This window comes from Pseudorasbora parva, chromosome 4, assembly GCF_024679245.1.
Source record: "Pseudorasbora parva isolate DD20220531a chromosome 4, ASM2467924v1, whole genome shotgun sequence".
In the NCBI taxonomy this organism is placed as follows: Eukaryota; Metazoa; Chordata; class Actinopteri; order Cypriniformes; family Gobionidae; genus Pseudorasbora; species Pseudorasbora parva.
Window position 1 is genome coordinate 24,217,558 of NC_090175.1, and position 19,019 is coordinate 24,236,576.

Below are 19,019 nucleotides of genomic sequence, written 5' to 3' on the forward strand. Positions count from 1 at the left end.
ATTTTCATTCAGTCTTCTTTACTCGTTCTGCCACACTTCTCATTGGACTTGTTTACATCAGAGTGTGTGTGCCACTTTGACACAGCATATAGCGGTGTAATGCAGTTTAAACAGTTAATGGGTAAAGTATTCTTTAAATGCATTCTAAAAATCTAAAAGGCAACCAATTTTGTTTAAAAACCACATTATGTAATTTTTCGTCGCTAGAGGTCGCTTATTCAAAACAAAGAGCGTAGCTTGATGACGTCTTGATTTTGCTGAGCTTTTATTATGCCGCTTCCGTTTCTTCCGCTCATGAGTATGTGGGGTAACGCAGCGCTGTTTTATCATATTAGATACATTTGAGTGTGTTGAAAGTTGTGTAATAATGCTACTCTGTGTTTGCTTGCCGGCAACTATGAGACACTTGCACACTAGTAAACTAAGCTAGATCTTAGGCATGGTAAAACATGGTACTCACGGTAAATCAAGAAAACAAGATTTAAACAATAACACTAACCGTGTTAAGATATAACAATGATAAATTTCCTGTCGATGAATGTATCCAAACAGTTGCTCATCTGTCTAATAAAACATAAAACACATAATATATTAAAGCGAGCTATAAGAGAAAATAGAAGAGGATTTTCAGTATATAAAGCCTTTAAATTTTAGTTCCTCACAAAAACTGACTTCAGAATATAAAATAGAGCATAAAACATAAAGTTTTTGAGAACTGAGCAGCTTTTACCTCCTGAAAAAAAAAGTTTACACATTTTTAAAATGTTACATTTTTTAATTTCTCAAGGTAAGTAATAAAAGAATCCAGAAATTGTATATAATACAGCTGCAGATAAATGTTAAGAGTTTTTTATTTATTTATTTTTTATAACATTTTGATGGTGTCAGGGTAAGTTTGATGCAATATGTACATTTCTATTTTTTGTTTGTTTATGTATTTATTTATTTTATTTTATTATAATTTTAAGGGCTCCTCTTGTTACTTTGAGATTCACTGGCAGGCGCAGAGGTTCCCACCAAATTCCTCAGACCTAAAACTATCCCTCCTCCCTGAAGGCAGTTTCATAAGCATGAGAAAAAATATCTCAAACCTCTGATGAGAAGTCATTTTTACATTAATATGCTTTTAAAAGTTTGACAAGACTCACAACAGACTTGTCTCTGTCCTCTAATTCAGTTTCTAATTCCTTGTGTGATAAAGAATGTCTTAAAACAAAAAAAGAAGACATTTTTAAAGTAAATGATTTAGTCCATGCTTGTTTTGGCTGGTGCGCGTGGTTATGTTTATATTCCGCGCTAGAACATTGTGTTGCAATGACTTTATATCATCCAAAAAGTATTAGCATTTTAATTAATACACATTTGTGACTGTCAGAGCACTCTGCATTAAACAAATAATGTTCCTTTTCAGAGGAACCATGTTTAAGACCAGACAATTTGTCAATGTGTGTATAAATAAGCATAATCTTCATTATATAATTCTTTATTTACTTACAAAAACCCACACAAGCAAATAAAAAACACATTTATTTTTCCAAACCAATATCAGACTGATATAAACAGTAACTTACATTGCAGACAGACAATGGTTTAAGCTCCACAGTTTACATCAATGCTTTTAGAATGCCCCGTTCACATCCTCTGGGTTGACACAGATGACCCAGAGGGGCCGTGTTGCCTTGTTGGGTCAAAGTGCATCACAAATCACTCCCATACTGGAGCTTCTTCCCAGGCCAAAAACAGACAGCTGTCACAAGGCACCTATATTTTAACACTGAAACCTCATTACATTTGGAGATAAGACAACATTGCTTTAAGTGGAAGAATCAATAGTCTGGTCCAATGCTCTTAAAATAACTAGCAGCTAATCTAGAAAATTAGACTAATGCTATTATAGTCTATGAGAAATGTTACGTTTTAACCAGTCAGTCATGATGTGTAAAATAATCTATAGTTGATTCACTTTACTGCATAGCATATAGAGTAAACAGATGTTCGGTTGTTATAGTTATATAATAAGTTTACATTCATATATAACTGTGCAACAGTCCTCACTCAGTGGTGGTAAAGTTCAGTACATGTGTAACATACATAAGGAGAATATGTGACATCAAATTCCACTGCAAACATGACCTTTTCTTTTTATTTCTTATTGTCATGCACAAATATATTCCTCAACACTTAGCACATCAAATTAACGAGACCCATGTAGATCTCTGTCAGAATGCCATTCATATTAGTTTCAAATTATGTCAAATATCTCAAAATTCCTTATACACTGCTGTTCAAATGTTTGGGGTCGTAAGATTTAATAATGGCTTTGAAAAAGATGTCTTCTCATAACCAAAGGTTGCAATTATTTGATAGGAAATACAGTAATGTTGTGAAATATTAGTGAAATTTGTAATAACTGTTTTTATTTTTCATTCATTTTAAAATGCAATTTACTCCTGTGATTGCACAGCTGAATTGTCAGCATCATTACTCCAGTCTTCAGTGTCACATGATCTTTCAGAAATCATTCTAGTATGCTGATTTGCAACTCAAGAAACATTCATTTTTATTACTAGCAATTTTGAGAACAGTTTTTTGGTATATTTTTGTCAGGAGTAGTGAATAGAAAGTTCCAAAGTATTTATTTGAAATGGAAGTGTTTTGTAACATGAAAGATTCCTTGCTGATTTAAAAAAAAAAAAAAAAAAAAAAAAAAAAACGTTTGACCCCAAACATTTGAATGGTATTATATATATTTATGCTACAACAAGATAAATAACACCACATATTTAAACTTAAATGCAGATGATATACAAATACTAAGGCCATTAAATATTAATAATATTAAAGTAATGTATACATGGTTAATAGCATGCATGAGTTCTCTTCACAGAAAATTCACAGTGTCAAAATAAAGCAATGATATGTTTGTATCTCTTGGGCATTTTTGTTTGAATTACACACAAGCCCCCTTTCCCGCGCCCTTATGCTCATTTATTTGATTTTATTTTACGCCATAACTAATCATTTGTTGCAGTTGGATTCATTCCTAGAAATTACTCTTGAATCCCACCACGGTCAAAGTTTAATTTACCCAACTCATTGCTGGAACACAATCCAGCAAGTTTTTTTTTTTAAATTATATTTTATTTTATCTTGGCTTACATATTACCTAACACCTTTAAAGCATATACACATGAAACTTTATTTGGCATCCAAACACAAAGGCATATCTTCATCATCTTCCTATTCCACTAAATAAACAATGGTGACGTCCAGCGCACAATATGATTCAGATGGTGACCTGAATGTTCCTGTTTTACAAACTAGTTTAGCCTCAAGCTTCCATAACTGCATTCAATGTGCTAACAATAACAACCGGACACTGAATTTGAGGGATGGGCTGCCTCCTCAGCGGCATAGGAGTTTCTTTGGCAAAGCTCGTAGGAAGGAACACAGAAAACACAGATTGACCCTCACCGTTTCACTCTTCCTTTCTGCGGCTTCCTTTCACATCAGACAGTGACGATCCAGAGCGTGTTCATAGTGCAGTATTTACATAAGGAAAACATGTCGAGCTCCTGATGAGGGTTAATTTGTGACTGTTAGGTTCAGCTGCATCCTGTTGCTGTTGGTCTTCACTCCCACCACTTCTCACACAGCAAAACAACACTCTGAATGTCTGGGAACAGCTGCTGTTGGTCTACGGGAGACTTTAAATATATCAGGTCCATTGTCTGGTGTGAAGCTATATATAAAAACAGGCTGATACTGTGCTGAGCACAAGGCCTTTAGTTCATATGAATGGTTACAACGTCTTCCAAGTCAAAGTTTGACACTGAGGATGTCCGCTTTTCTAATGCGTTTTAAGCACGTAGACTGACTGGAGCGAGTCCTCCACCTCTCAGTCGCTGTCTTTGCGAAGGCTTCTGTCGGTATTGAGGTTGCCAGGCTCATGGTTTTTGCACTGAATGCTAGTGCCGTTCATGGGGCCTAAGCTGGACACCTGGTTCTTCGTATAACACCAACAGCATAAGCAGGACTAAATGGTGAAAAAGAAAAAAGAAACATCATTTAATTGCTGCAGCATAGAAAGAAAAAAAAACATAGAAACATGCTGCTATTTTTTGTATTTTGTGGAACTTCAAAAATCTATACAATTAAACTTGCTTTTGGCGCCATTTACTGGACATTTCAATTCGAAAGTGCAGTTAAATGTGCAAGAAACCATGTAATATTATTTAGCAGAAATGTCGCCATGCAGGCACGTTTCTCCAAATATCTTCCTTAGCAGAACAAATAAATGTTTTCAGGTTTGGAACAACTTGAGGGCAAGTTAATTATCTCTTTAAAGGGGATGCCTTTAAGTAGTGCACATTTGTATTGTATAAGAGGTGAATAGGTTTAAATAAATCTGTATTTCTTATCTGCAGCACTAAGTTTGGCCCCATAGTAAATCAATGTTGAATATTTCTCTTGGACCCACACCATCTCTTGCACAGATCATCAGTTTGCTTGTATTTAGGGCCATGCACTTGGGTTGGCCGACTGAGTTGGTGTTTCGGTTTATCTTCAGCTTCATTGTATCATTGCGAACATCCTCATTACTGAAAAGGGGCTCACTTAAGATCTGACATCATTGTCGGTAAACTACGCTCAGTATAAAGACAATCAGGTCCGGGCATGGCTTATGCCTCTCTGAGAATGACTCACAGGACTCTAAACCTTTATCTCCATAAATCAAGCACAATTTGCAGATAGAATGTTCTGTGGGAGCTGATTTGGGGAAGTCGTGAGAAAAAATCCATTAATTTGTTCTGTGCGAGTCTGATTGCAATGGCTGTTTAATGAAGGAAGCAAGCACTTTTAAACTTACCTTAAAGCAATTCTTGAACTTCTTGCTTACAAAGTAGAGGATGATGGGGTTGATGCAGGAGTTCACAGTGGCCAGGTTGATTCCGAAATAATCCATGATCAACAGGAAGCTGAAATTTTGGACACTCATTTAGTTTTGTTGTGTATAAGTTTCACATAACACTTGCAGAATCTATAAGACAATTGTCATTTTCTGATAAGATTATTATTTTAAGGTTGCACTCCCAAATATAAATACTAGCTGAATATTTAAAATACAACAATTATTTTAAAGCTGAGCTTACATATATCACACTAGAAAAATTGTACCATAGTCACATTAAATATGTTTAAATATTGTATTAATTTCCATGACTTGTTAAAAGAAATACTTTAAAAAAAAAAATCCCTGATATTTCCAGGTTTTCCATTATTGTCCCTGGTCTGTCCTGAGAAGTGAAGCGGGCCAATAATCCTGGCATAAATTCATTAAGGTCCTGAAGTCTTTGGTTTCCCATCATGCGCTGAGTTTTTCCAACAGTGGCTATATTATGGCTGAATCCGAATCCCCCTAAAACTCGGACAGCCATTGTGTGTACATCATCTGTACAGTCATGATTGCGGTGCAATGTGGGAAGTGCACTCAATAACGTCCACTATGGTTTTGGACACCACTGCAAATGGCTGCGCCCTCAAATAATGCCCCATTTAAGGGATGTCTTCAGTGGCCATTTAAGGCAATTATTATCAAACCTGCCCTGGTGTACCACCAGCCATGCATATTTTGTATGTCTCCCTATATCTGACACACCCGTTTCAGAGCCGTTTCTCAAAATGCGTTCTTGTCTGTCTCTGTACTTGTGTTCTCGTGGACTTGTGAAACATCATTATTCGCTGCCCAAGTACTGTTCCAATTCAAAGATCGCCCGTTAGATCTACACAGGACGAATTATATCTCATGTTTAACCTCTTACAGAGAGAGACACCAGCGCTAGAAGTCAGAAGGACTAGCCGAGAAAAGGCTGCTCGCAGTGGGGTACATATGCGCTGATCGCCCACTGTTCAACTGGATTTCACAACTCTGAAAATGGTAGTTCAAATTTTCAAATAGGCGCTCTAAACCACAGATCTGAGCTTTAAACAAGTATATTCTCACCTGAAAAAGCCTTAAAACTACATGTTTTGACACATTACAATTTTTTAAACTGTTTAAATTGCATTCTGGGATACCTGGCTGTCTCAAATCCACTCAAGTCACCTCTCAATTCATCCTCGATAAAAGGGGCGGAGCAAGAACACATCCAGGGATTTAAGCTGGACTTGGCCTGATGTGAACTTTGAATTTAAACAGTACTTGGGCAGTGACTGATGACGTTTCACAAGTCCAGACAAGAATATGCGTACTAAAACTTGTTTTAACTTTAACAACAAGAAAAAAAAATACACATACACAAGCAGTACAAATATGTCGGGTATACAATAAATCAGTCCACTGTTAAGAGTCAAAATTGGTGAAGGCTCACTCACTTGAATAGGTCACAACGCCTTTCATCATTTGGAACATAAACCATTTTCTTCAACAGTCTACTGAGATGAAGGGGGAACCAGCAAAGAGCAAAGATCAGCACTAAACAGAAGACTGCTTTAGCCACTTCACGCCGCTGCAGAACATAAACAAGACATTAGAACCACAGTATGATCTGTGTTAACTGGCAACGTACTGGCAGAGATACTACTTTCACAGACTTTACCCACAATAGCGCATACATATCAGGCTAAAAAAAAAGATTATTATAATATCATCTAATTCAAGGAACTTCGGTCCTAGAGGGCCACTGCCCTACAGAGTTTCGCCCTAACACTGATCAAATACATCTGAAAAAGCTAATCAAGGTCTTCAGGATTAGAAAGATAAAGGCAGGTGAATTTTTTTCAGGGTTGGAGCTAAACTCTGCAGGACCTAACCCTGATCTAATTGCTAATAAAAATGGGAAAAATCACACAAACACAAAATACAATCTAAAAGCACAAAATAAATAAATAATAATAATAATTGTTTGCATGATACTGACTTTAGTGGCATTGGTATCAAGGACTTTTTCTTACCTGTTTAAGGTGTTCGCTGAGGACGATCCGAAGGCTTCCGTTTCTACGGTTGAGCATTTCACATGTCATGAGTGTGTAGAAAACAGCTGTGCAGGCCAGAGGCACGCAGAAGTAAAAACCAAATAACCACCAGTCTTTCACATTTACATAGAACTGAAAGCAGATGAAACACACACATTATCCATTATGTTTACAGTAACGAAACAACAATTACCCATATGGCTAGGAACTATACCTTCATTCCTGCGTTATAATCAAGGAACTTTACTGCCATACCATGGGTGCAGCAGTCTGTGCAAGCAGGTTGTCATGTTGGTTACGGAAGTAGTATTTTCAGGCGCTGCGTAATATCATTGCGCCGCTGCACCCATGGTACGGCAGCAAAGTTCCTTGATTATTACGCAGGAAGGAGAGTATTGTTCCTAGCCATATCGGTCTAGAAAACTGTAACTTTTCTCTTTTTCTCTGTCTTTGATTTCAGTCAAATTTTGCCGTTATTTTGTCACTTATTGAGCAGTAGGCTATGGAGCCGTTTACCTCCAGTCTTTGTGCTAAGCTAGGCTAGCAGTGGGTGCGTCAGACAAGAGTTATGGCACACACGGAGATGAGAATGTTATCCATGGACTTATCTAACTTTGGGGGATACGGCAAATAAGCGTAAGTCCCAAAAAGTCGGCGTGTTCTTTTATTTTAATTGTGAACTTAAACCTTTTATGTTTAGAAATAGAGCAACAAACTGGTAATAAAAAAATAAGAGATGGATTAGAGAAAGAGGGAAAAAAACTAAGACACTCTATAGACATTATATATATATATATATATATATATATATATATATATATATATATATATATATATATATATATATATATATATATATATATATTTGAGTATTGTAATCTTAATTTGTTGGTTTGTTTGTTATGTACTTAACAGAAGCTAAGCCCAGGGAGCAACTTAAATTAATCTTTATTCAATGATTTACTTCGCTTTAGCTATGAAATAAACAGGAAAGATATTTTGCAATGCATCCAGATCATCCTGCCGGGTTTATTTTAGGATAATGATCAGCTAACATTAACATTATCCCATGGTCCCTATAGCATAACTGTTAAACCTAAAACAGTACTCAAAAAAAAGTGAAAACAACATAAGGTAATTTAATTTTTGACTATTTAATTTGTGCTGTATTAAATTGTCTATTGTTTCTGAGATTAATGGCAGGGTTCATATGAGAGGATGAATTCTGTTTCTCATCCACACATATGGCTCTGCTTGAGAGAGATGCATCAGTTTGTAATTGCACGCATGGTCTGCTATCAATTTACTTCTTTGGACTGAACAAAGAAAAAGAAATCTCCAGATAGGTCTGCATAGGGAAACTGAAGAAAACTCCAAAGGTTTTACTCTTATCCTCTGCATTGGCTGTGATTTAAGCAAAATGTTGCTTTCAGGATCAAAGTTCTAGAAGATCACAGAAACCGTGCAGCATCCTGCTCGAGGTCAACCGGACAGGATGCACTGTTTATTACAAAGTGTTTGAATGTTTATGTGAACGAAAGTAAATGTCATCCATTCGATAAAAGCGTACCATCGTGAAGTTACTTTCAGGCTTGAGCATGCAAGTGCGGATGGTTTGATTTTTGTAGTTGAAGGTGACCATGTTGAAGACCACTGCCTCTGGTATAGCCAAGATAATAGACAGGGCCCAGATGGAGAAGATCTCAATGGCAGTAAAGAGGGGAATGCCGACCCCCTGCACTCTGCTCCAGGAGGCTACAGCCCTGTACCTGAGACACAAAAACAAAATCTGTTTTAACATTTCACAACAGAGACATGTCATATGTTTTCATCCAGCATTGTGAATTATGTGCAAAAGTGGAATATCGCACAAAAACAATTGCGAATAAAGCACCATTTTAATCTAATGTAACTAAGAGAACAAAATTGTCACTTCCTGATAAATTGTCTCAAAATGTCAAATAAAAATGGAAGTTTGGGAAAGCCACTGTGGCTCTTGTTTTCTATATTATAAACGATTTGTGCCTCAGAGCGTGCAGGCGAAGTACAGTGAATGCTGTCGTGTTATCTTGCGTTCGGAGGTGGATGCCTGCTGTTTGAGAAATCAGTCATGCAAGTCAGTTCTGGGAGGTAATTATACCCAACAATTTGGCTCTGGCATTTCAGAATGACCAAACAAACATTTAAGATGTTGTGCAATGAAAATGGTCTGGTTAGTCTAGTAACCCAGTCACTCCCTTTATTGAGACAAAGTCACATGAGTTTTTTTGTTGCGCATCAAGGGATTTATTCATTAAATGTGTTATCATCGTAGTTTATGTCTTATCCAATAAAAAAATCTAAATTTAGCAAAAAAATAGGTGGATGGAAACAGTCATTGAAGATCTACTTCAGGTGAACTAACCATCTCTCTGAATGACCTCAGAGAAGAATTTTTAATCCTCACTATTTCTTTTTTATTTTTTATTTTATTTTTTTACCTCAACACCTGGAAAGCTTGACTGATCAAATTCCTAGCCTATAGTGTGGGAAAGCTTCTGTGAATATATTGCAGTGCAGCTGTGCCAGCCTTCAGCAACTGGTTTATAACTACAGTATCTAAGATTAATGAAAAGACTGTTTTGCATTGTAACATGCATAATACTAAACTGCTCACAGATATACTTCTGCTGTTTGTTTGGATAAAGTCACTGGTTTGCCAGGCTGCTTGTTTCCCTTTGCTCAAAGTCACGTTTGCTTGTTTGTTTCATTAATATCTTCTCTCTTGTGGGTGTTTCTGTAAAACGGTGCATCAAGATTTTATATAACTATATATTTTTTTTATGACCCATTTGAATATTCCTGTTTAACAACAATGGGACATTTATATTTCACTAAGTAGAGATGTATCCACTTTGCTAACACTCAGAATGATGGGAAAGACAGACATATGTATGCGCACGCAACATGGGGAGCACGAATCGGACGAGATCCGCGGAACATTTCCTCGGCATGATTCAGAAATGAATTGAAAGCAGCTGTGCTGTTGTGAAATTAAGGCCAGACGTTTGATTCATTCTTTAAAAATTGCGACAGGCCGCTAGACATTTGGTTCTCAGATTCACTATGGTTCTGCATGTCAGTCGGACTTGAATCAATGAATTATTTTTAATTTATATATCTGAAGGAGCTCAAATTATGTTGAGGTTGCTTGTCAAAAGATGAATGCCACTTGTTTTCTTTTAGAGGTTTTGGCTTGCACAGTTTTAACAAGTTGGCCAAAATAAACTTTTTTTTCATTTTTTTCTTATTGTATAATCGACAAGATAATAGCCATTCATCCTTGTTTATGGTAGCGTTTAAGCTGAGGTGGGCAGGTGGCTTCAGCCTTCTGATGAGGAAAAGACTTACTAATGAGAGGTGACCATTAGAGCTGACCTTATAAACTGGAGGAAATTCCCTGATACATATAAGAACTTGACAAGCTCACGTCCCGCCTTTTCCACTAAACCACATGGGCAAATGCACTAATGCTTCCTGAGAAGGGTTTCATTGGAAACACCCTGATCAGGATGATACGGGAAATGCTCCCCCCCCCCCCCCCCCCCCACTCATTTCATACAAAATACTTGTTTAAAATATAAAAATTCCAAGAGATCTTTGGTTTGTCTTGGACAATTCTAAGAAAGAATACGGCGGATAAATTGAAAAGAAAGCAATTAAGCTATTTTTTTGACAAATTATGTACATTGAGCTTCTACAGTCAAAATAATTGCTAATTAATTATCTAAAGTACAACAAAATATACAGATAGACACCAACGTTCAACGATTGGGTAACATTTTAGAATAATGGTCATTAATTAATATTAGTTAATGTATTAACTAACATGAACTAACCATGAGCAGTTCATTTGTTACTGTATTTGTTCATCTTTGTTAGCATTAGTTAATACAAATCTGGCTGTTCATGGTTTGTCCGTATTAGTTCACAGTACATTAACTAATGTTAACAAGATTTTAATAATGTATTAGTAAATGTTGAAATTAACTTTAACAAAGATAAATAAATGCTTTATAAGTGCAGTTCATTATTAGTTCGTGTGAACTAATTTAGTTAACTAATGTTTGTTAAGGACCATTATTCTAAAGTGTAACCAACCATTGTAAGCTTGTATTTTTGTTTTAGCTGATGAAGACAGCATAATGCATTCTGTGTCAGAATATAAATGAAAATAATTGCAGATAGATTCCACAATGCTTAGTAGTTTTGAGGGAAAAAAGTCTGCAAAGTTAGGGAGATTCATTCAGGCTTCAAGATGTACAATAATCATACAGAGACATTGATACGAGTATTATGATGTGTGTGTCCGTGTGCGTGCGTGCGTGCGTGTATATGTAATAATAATATTACTATTGGTAAAACCTAGTATAGGGAACGCATTCACTATTAACTACAACTTTTGCCTAATTTACTGCTTACTTATAGTTAGTAAGATTTTTGTAGCATTTAAGTTTAGGTATTGGGTAGGATTAAGGGATGTAGAATAAGGTCATGAAGAATAAGTCATTAGCATGTGCTTTATAAGTACTAATAAATAGCCAAGATCCTAGTAATATGCATGCTAAGAAACAACTAGTTAATGGTTAATAACTGAATATGCATTACAATATAGATTGGTTAAGGAGGAGGAAAGATTTTAACAAATATAGGCTTAAAAAAATAAACCCAGCTTCTGACCTTTGTCTTTCCCTGACTCTAAGACTTCAGCAGTGAAATCTGAACCTTGAACCTCATGGAAGTCTGAAGTTTAATGCTTGAATTAAAGAAAGGTGTGTGGGCAAAAGGTGTTAGCTTTTTTTTAGATGAGTTACTCTCATCAGTAGAAAAAACTCTTTGACAATTTAAAGATTGTGAAAATAAATTAGAGCATGCAATATTTCAAAATGGTGAAGTTGTGATTTACCTGTCCACACTCAATGCACACAGATTGAGTACTGTAATCCCAACAGATGCTTTCTGGAGGAATGGGACCAGTTTACACAGAAAGAGTCCAAATGAGCTGTCATCAAATGGCCATTTTGTGACAAGCAGCTGCAAGAAAAATAGAAACATTCATTATGATTCCATTTCTCAGCCACATGACCCACAAGCGCTAGTAGAATACATTGCATTGAAATGCGGATGAATTGAACAACATGTTCTTATTTATTTTAAGCGCTTATGTCTGTACATTTATTTATAATGTATGAATGAAATGGAGATGTTTAACCATAATTGAGGCAGTCTACATTTCTGGAATTTAGCTGGTTTCAGATTTACTTAAATAAGTAGCAGATTTTTGTTGCTTTGACTCTTTGTTCCCCTCTTTGGCCTTAAGGGCACACATCTTGTCTTGATAAAATGGCTTTAGAGCAGTTTCAATGGCTACTTGTATATCGGCCCAGGCACTTCTCTGGTCATTGTGTATATTTGCTTCACCTTGGAAGTCCCCAGTAGCGTTGAAAACAAAATTCTCATGTTTTCTTTTTTTGAATGAATGAATGAATGAATGAATGAATGAATGAATGAATGAATGAATGAATGAATGAATGAATGAGGAATTTATATAGCGCTTGTTTTGTGTGCGTGTGTGAAGTGTACCCCTTTTTGTTTTGCATCAGAAGAAGTTTTTTTTTATTATATTTTGGACTCCTGCAAAGTCTCATTATTCGAGTGGCCTTGACAAGGTTCTCTAAAAGGGTGTTGTCTTTTGTTAAACAGGAAAAGTATGAGGATTATGCTCAGATTTAGAAAGGAAACTCCTCACGGGTGTATCCTGGCCCTGTTTGTATGAGGAGTGCAGAGTTGAATCAGTGAGACAGCTGGAGAAGTGTGTTTGATGTATGTTGGAAGCCAGTGGTCTGAAGTGCACATAAGTCTGTGCGTCACAAAACAAGACATGCTAATTGTCGCACTTCCTTTGTAAAACTTGCTCTCTCTCTCTCTCTCTCTCTCTCTCTCTCTCTCTCTCTCTCTCTCTCTCTCTCTCTCTCTCTCGCTCTCTCGCTCTCTCGCTCTCTCTCTCTCTCTCTCTCTCTCTCTCTCTCTCTCTCTCTCTCTCTCTCTCTCTCTCTCTCTCTTTAAAGACAATTTAAAGACAAACATTCTGTGCTAAAGTGTTGCACATCAGAGAATGTTTTAACACTATAAATCATACAGATAGACTAGATAGGAAATTTGACCTGGGTCAATGATGTATAAGAAATTCCAAGATAAAGAAAAAAAATGTAGTTAAAAACATACTGCTCTGGAAGAAATTAAGAGACAACTGCATTTTTTTTCTTAAATCAGCATCTCTACAAGTATGGAAGCCATTCCATTCCAGTGTCTGTTGAATTCCAACACAGGCACACCTCATTCTACTGAATGAGGTGTGAATCTTATTTAATAAGGAAAGTATAAAAACACACTTCAGTGGTCATCACTATCCTCTTGCAGTAGGACCAGCTGGATGGCAAAAACAGGGCTAGTAGTACCTCTAAAGTAATTGGAATCAAAAAATAAGGAATGTTTTGAGTATAGAAAAGAAGGGTTTAATTCTGGCTTTAGTGGCTGAGGGATACAGTGAGCGTCGGTTTGCTTCCATCCTTAAAATTTCAAAGACGGCGGTTCATAAGAACAAGGTCAAGCAGCAGACATTGGGGACAACAAAGCTACAGACCGCGAAGGACTAAAACGACTCTCCACTGACTGGTATGACCGCCTAATCATTCGAATGTCACTCAACATTTCATTCAACAACCATAGGATGACATCAAGTAACCTACAAAAAGAATGGCAAAAAACAGCTGGGGTGAAGTACACGGCAAAGATAGGTCGAAACAGGCTCCTTGGGGGATTGGTGATGATCTGGGGGTGCTTCAGCAAGGCTGGAATCGGGCAGATTTGTCTTTGTGAAGGACGCATGAATCAAACCACGTACAAGGTTGTCCTGGAAGAAAACTTGCTTCCTTCTGCTCTGACAATGTTCCCCAACTCTGAGGATTTTTTTTTTCCAGCAGGACAATGCTCCATGCCACACAGCCAGGTCAGTCAAGGTGTGGATAGAGGACCACCAGACCCTTTCATGGCCAGCCCAATCTCCAGACCTGAACCCCATTGAAAACCTCTGGAATGTGATCAAGAGGAAGATGAATAGTCACAAGCCATCAAACAAATCCGAGCTGCGTGAATTTTTGCACCAGGAGTGGCGTAAAGTCACCCAACATCAATGGAAGACTGGTGGAGAGCATGCCAAGACGCATGAAAGCTGTGATTCAAAATCAGGGTTATTCCACCAAATAGTGAAATCAATCAGTGGTTTCTTAATTTTTTTCAGAGATGTTTGTTCCAAGCAAGGTTCCTCACTGTAATACAATTTCCCTTTTTTCAGCACCAACGCACACACACACACACACACACACACACACACACACACACACACACACACACATATACATATATATATGTGTGATCTAAATGCTGAGTTTTGATTGCCGAACACTGAAGACTTGGAAGTAAATGCCCACAGCTAGGATTGGAGAAGATTTGAGTATTTAATGAGTTTCAGATCCCTTGTCAGTTCACGGGAGGGAGGGATTGTTTTGAAAGCGGCAACCGGAATAATTATCTGACAGGGCTCTCAAAACGTATTTATCAAACAAACATAATGATTTATCTCTCATCCACCTGCGATTTTATTTATTTTTTAATTATTTGGCTTGCCTGATCGGTAGATAAGGGCAAACCACACCCACATAAGCGCACGCTCTCTTCAAATATCAAGTCAAGAGAGTGAACGTTACAACGCAGATCAAAAAAATTAATGTTATTTCACTATTTAAGATTCACCGGCCTGCCGACGTGCTTTACGTTTTGGTAGCCCGTCTGGAAAACACATAGCCCTGGGACGATGGGCTTTACGAACCCCTTGGCCCATAACGCTATATGTCCGGTCTGATCTGTTCTGATCCTGAATCGCAATGAACCAACAAATAAGCCAGCCTGTGAGAGTATGTTATATGTTCTGTTACAGACAAAAACATAATCAATACGATCTTTAACAATGCAATACTATCACGCTATATAAAAACATGTTTTACTCACATAAGTGTGTTGCACCATAGCTGCACGAGTTGGTGGGCGGGGCTACAGAAGCAGGCGTACACATTTATCTGTAGAGGCAGCATTTGACCCTTTTAATATGTCATTGATTACGCCCCCTCTTTTTCTGGGCCTGGTGTCTATAAAAGCATTACTTTGACTATCAATGAAGTGTTCAGCTCTGAAACTTACAGGATATACTTATATAACCATGACCTTTTATATATCAAAGGCTCAAGGGAAAGTTGGTTTCTCAATTCATCACCCTTTAAAGGTGCACTCTGTACATTTTAGTGGCATCTAGTGGTGAGGTTGTGAATTGCAACCTGCTCACCCCTCCCTTTCGAAACTACGGTGGCCGTCACAGGACAAAGATGATGTCACAAAATAGTGACTTCACTGTAAGGTGACCTGTGGTGTATTTAGATAGAAATGGTTCATTCTGAGGTAATAAAAACATAACAGTTCGTTATGTAAGGTCTATATACACCACATAAAACAGTTATGTATATTATATTGCATTTCTGACTATGGATCCTCATAAATACTTCACACAGCACTTTTAATGTATTTTTGAAAACATTTTTAGAGCCTCACGTTACTGACATTACTGGCCCATCTGCTAGAGGCCTCTGTTCCCTGTCAAGTACTGTGTTCACTGATGAGCGAAGAATCAGACAAGGAACTTTGGCTAGTGATGAAGCACTAGTCAAAACAGGGCTGTTCATTTGGACGATGGCCCTTCAATCCCCTGTTTATTTTATCAGGCCATATCCCAGCTGCACTCATCACAAAAGCCTCAGTAACCGTAATAGGACGGCCCTGGAGATAAACTCTGAATGACTGTATAATTGTTTAGGGCCCTTGCCCTGTGCATCTAAGCACCCTCCCAACTTCCTCTGCCAGCTCATTCTCCCTTCCTGTGCTCAAGTAGCCTACTCTCTTTTGTATAGTACTTTATGCACTCTTAAAAATAATAATAAGTTTCCAAAAGAGGGTTTTCATAAAGATGCCATGGGAAAAAAAGTTTTTTGACTCCCCAACAATCTTTCAGAGAATATTTCTCAAAATAACCTTTTTTTTCTTTCTTTTTTTCCCCTTTTCTTAATGTGAATAATAATATAAGAAACTTTGTCCTACTATACAGAACCTTTTTTACAATGGAAAGGCTCAATAGAGGTTCAAGAAAATTTTGACATGTTTTTTTTTTTAAGAGTGTAAACTGGTCTTTCTGCATGGTTTGTGAAAAATCCCTTTGAGAACAACATAATGTCATGTTTGCTACCAATTGAATATAATGGAGAAACAGAGGTGCCTACCTTGTAGACATTGATAGGGATGTCTATGGTGATGTAGATGAGGTCTCCAAGAGCCAGGCTGGCAATGAGGGCATTGGGTCCATTCCTCATGCACTTGTTTTGGTAAATAATCTTCAGCAAGGTGGCGTTACCCACCATTCCCACCACGAACACGGCACATGAAATAATTGTGTTAATATACTTAAAATAGAGCTTGATGGAAGTGGGATCTTTGCAGGGTGGAGGCCCCTTAAGAATGGTATTGTTATCCAAAAGGGCTTTTTTGGTGGTGGGCTGGAGACCCTTATGCACACTGGTTTTGGAGGTAGTAGAGATTTGAAAGAGAGTGTCCTGGGCTTCCTCTGTTCCATTTATCTGACATATTCCACCAGTGGCCAGGACGGCCATTAGCAAAAACAATTGTAGTGTCGTAATGCCCATTGCAGAACGCAGTTGGCTCTTTGATTTCCAGATAAGTTGATAAGATCCTGATTACGGCTATTCAGCGCAGCTGCGGGAAAAGAAACAACAGGACAGACATCAAAAACACACAGTGTTGTAAAGCAAGTTATATTTTAGTTTGTCACAGCTCGCCCACACAAAAATAAAGAGACATACGATTCAGGCCTCAGAATAAAATGAAATCAAAGAGAATTACTTAAAAGTATAACACTAGATGCGCAAAACTTCAACACAACTTCAAAAGGGATTTAGTGGAGGAGCACAGATGGAGAGTGCCAGTACGAGTTACTGTCACACTATGGGGACGAGACGTTGCCTTTCCTGTCATCCCCGGCAAGTACCCATCAGTGTTGGCATGGTGCTTGTGGCACAGCACCAAGCTTTTGTTTTTTCATTTGTCATTTTAAAAATTCACCCGTTGCATGGCTTTCATCACTTTGGTTTCCTCAACACACATTTCCGCTCTGGTTTGCGTTTGGCGTTCATAAGGGCAGTTTTCCAAATTTAAACATGAAAAAGATGTCTTTTGGAGTTTCACAATAGGAAAGGCTCAAACACAGCAGCTTAATAACAATTCAGTTTCATATAAATCAGATACCCTTTGGATAACACTTCACAATAAGGTTAATACATTAGGTCAAATAAACTAACAATATTTTTAAAGCATTTAAGCATTCTTAGTTAATGTTGATTTCAACATTTACCATTACTGTATTATAAAAGTGAGAAGTTGTATCTATTCATTTTATTTGACGGACCAGTTCTAACATGAAGTTCTAAATAAAAGTTAGATTTTTATTAACTAGCATTAACAAGGATTAATAATTACTGTAACAAATGTATTTTTTATAGTTTGTTAATGCATAAGATCACTAATAAGAACATATCATGAAGTGTTGCCAAATAACTTCATATTTGCACAGTACAGTGCAGCAATATAGATACCATCACATATATACCGTTCGAAAAGAGCATTAAAATGACTGTAAAACTTAGTGTACTCACCTATGAATATAATATAAGGTAACTACAGCTGTTAAGGTTAGGTTCAGGGTTAGTTAGTTAGTGTGATAAGTGCGTAGTATGTACATGGAGAACAGGACTGTAAAATAAAGTGCTACATTTATTTTTTTTAAAAGTTGTTAATCACAAAAAATAATTTGCATGATTATATCCATAACAGATGTAGCCTATACGTACACAACAATCACAAGTGAGAAAAGTTAATCAACTCTCATCTTGTTTGGAATCATTTGAAACCCCCTTTCATTATCTTGACAGCAAAGGAACACTTCTGAGCCAAGATGTGTTTCCTGTTCAAAGTCCCTGCCACCACCTGGTACACAAGGAACTATTTAGTAGACAGCCCTTCAAGTAGCATCTCAGTTTAGCATCAGCTAGGCACTAAAGGGATCCTTAACGGCACGTAAACTGTTACACTTATGAATTATAAATGCCTCCTGGTTTTTCACCTACCGCTTCTTAAATGTCTGCCTTCCCCAGGATCCCGTCAGTCAGTCAGTCAGTGAGTTAGTGAGACGAATATTCGGCTAGAGCCCCCCAGACATCTGTGTGGTATCATATGAGTAATTAACCAACTATCAAAGTGTAGCAAGATCCCATTTGGACGCCACGACGCACCAAAGCTGCTGTGAAGGGGCTGCGCATTCTGTCTCCAGCTTTTCCTGTGGAGAGTTGCTGTATGTGTGTGTGTGTACGTGTGTACGTGAGTGTTTAAGAGAGAGCACTTTGACGGGGTGGGATTGCAATTCTCCACCTCCCCCCTCGGCCGGGAGGGGGGCCCCAAAGGAAACACCAGCGCTCGGTGAGGCACAGCCTGCCTGACTGTCAACAGTCAGCTGAAGCTTGGGAAGCATCAGGAGGAATTACAAATCCTCTCCTGAGGTTTGCCTTCTTTCTCTCTATCTCGATCTTTGTCGCTTTCTTTCTCTCGCCCTGACAGAACCCCTGCCACCATGTCACAACCTTCTCCCAAATGATCGGCTGCGATATTTGCATCTGAGAAACTCACCTACGAGTCTTTTGCTTTAGATGCGACGCTGACTGATATGCAGGATGGAGTGTGGGGGACGGTGGTGGGATCGAGAGCCAAATATCCCTTGAACTTTATATGCCTGAAATATCACAATGTGGGTGGTCAGACTCAGGGGAAACGTGATT

The 19,019-nt window shown here is 37.7% G+C and overlaps 1 protein-coding gene across 2 annotated transcripts; it reads right to left on the minus strand.

Annotated features, from left to right (window-relative positions):
* Positions 1-2,601: 2,601 nt before the first annotated feature.
* Positions 2,602-18,533, minus strand: ednraa (endothelin receptor type Aa). Of its 2 annotated transcripts, XM_067441359.1 has the most exons (8): positions 18,315-18,533; positions 16,398-16,887; positions 11,921-12,048; positions 8,546-8,744; positions 6,955-7,107; positions 6,376-6,509; positions 4,871-4,979; positions 2,603-4,036 (listed from the first exon to the last, which is right to left on the minus strand). In XM_067441359.1, the coding sequence occupies exons 2-8, from the start codon at positions 16,815-16,817 to the stop codon at positions 3,899-3,901; spliced, it is 1,281 nt and encodes a 426-aa protein (XP_067297460.1). In that variant the 5' UTR covers positions 16,818-16,887; positions 18,315-18,533; the 3' UTR covers positions 2,603-3,898. The 2 variants fall into 2 exon arrangements, with proteins under 2 accessions (XP_067297461.1, XP_067297460.1); XM_067441360.1 differs by lacking the exon at positions 18,315-18,533 and having other exon boundaries at positions 2,602-4,036; positions 16,398-16,855.
* Between the last annotated feature and the right edge of the window lie 486 nt (positions 18,534-19,019).

What these genes read in the sequence shown, in the direction of transcription:
- ednraa (XM_067441360.1), bottom strand. Translation starts at nt 16,817, where the DNA reads ATGGGCATTACGACACTACAATTGTTTTTGCTAATGGCCGTCCTGGCC. An exon ending in TGTGCATTGAGTGTGGACAG is followed by an intron (nt 8,745 to 11,920) that starts GTAAATCACAAC and finishes TTTGTGTCTCAG; the next exon opens with GTACAGGGCTGTAGCCTCCT. An exon ending in AGTTCAAGAATTGCTTTAAG is followed by an intron (nt 4,037 to 4,870) that starts GTAAGTTTAAAA and finishes TTCACCATTTAG; the next exon opens with TCCTGCTTATGCTGTTGGTG.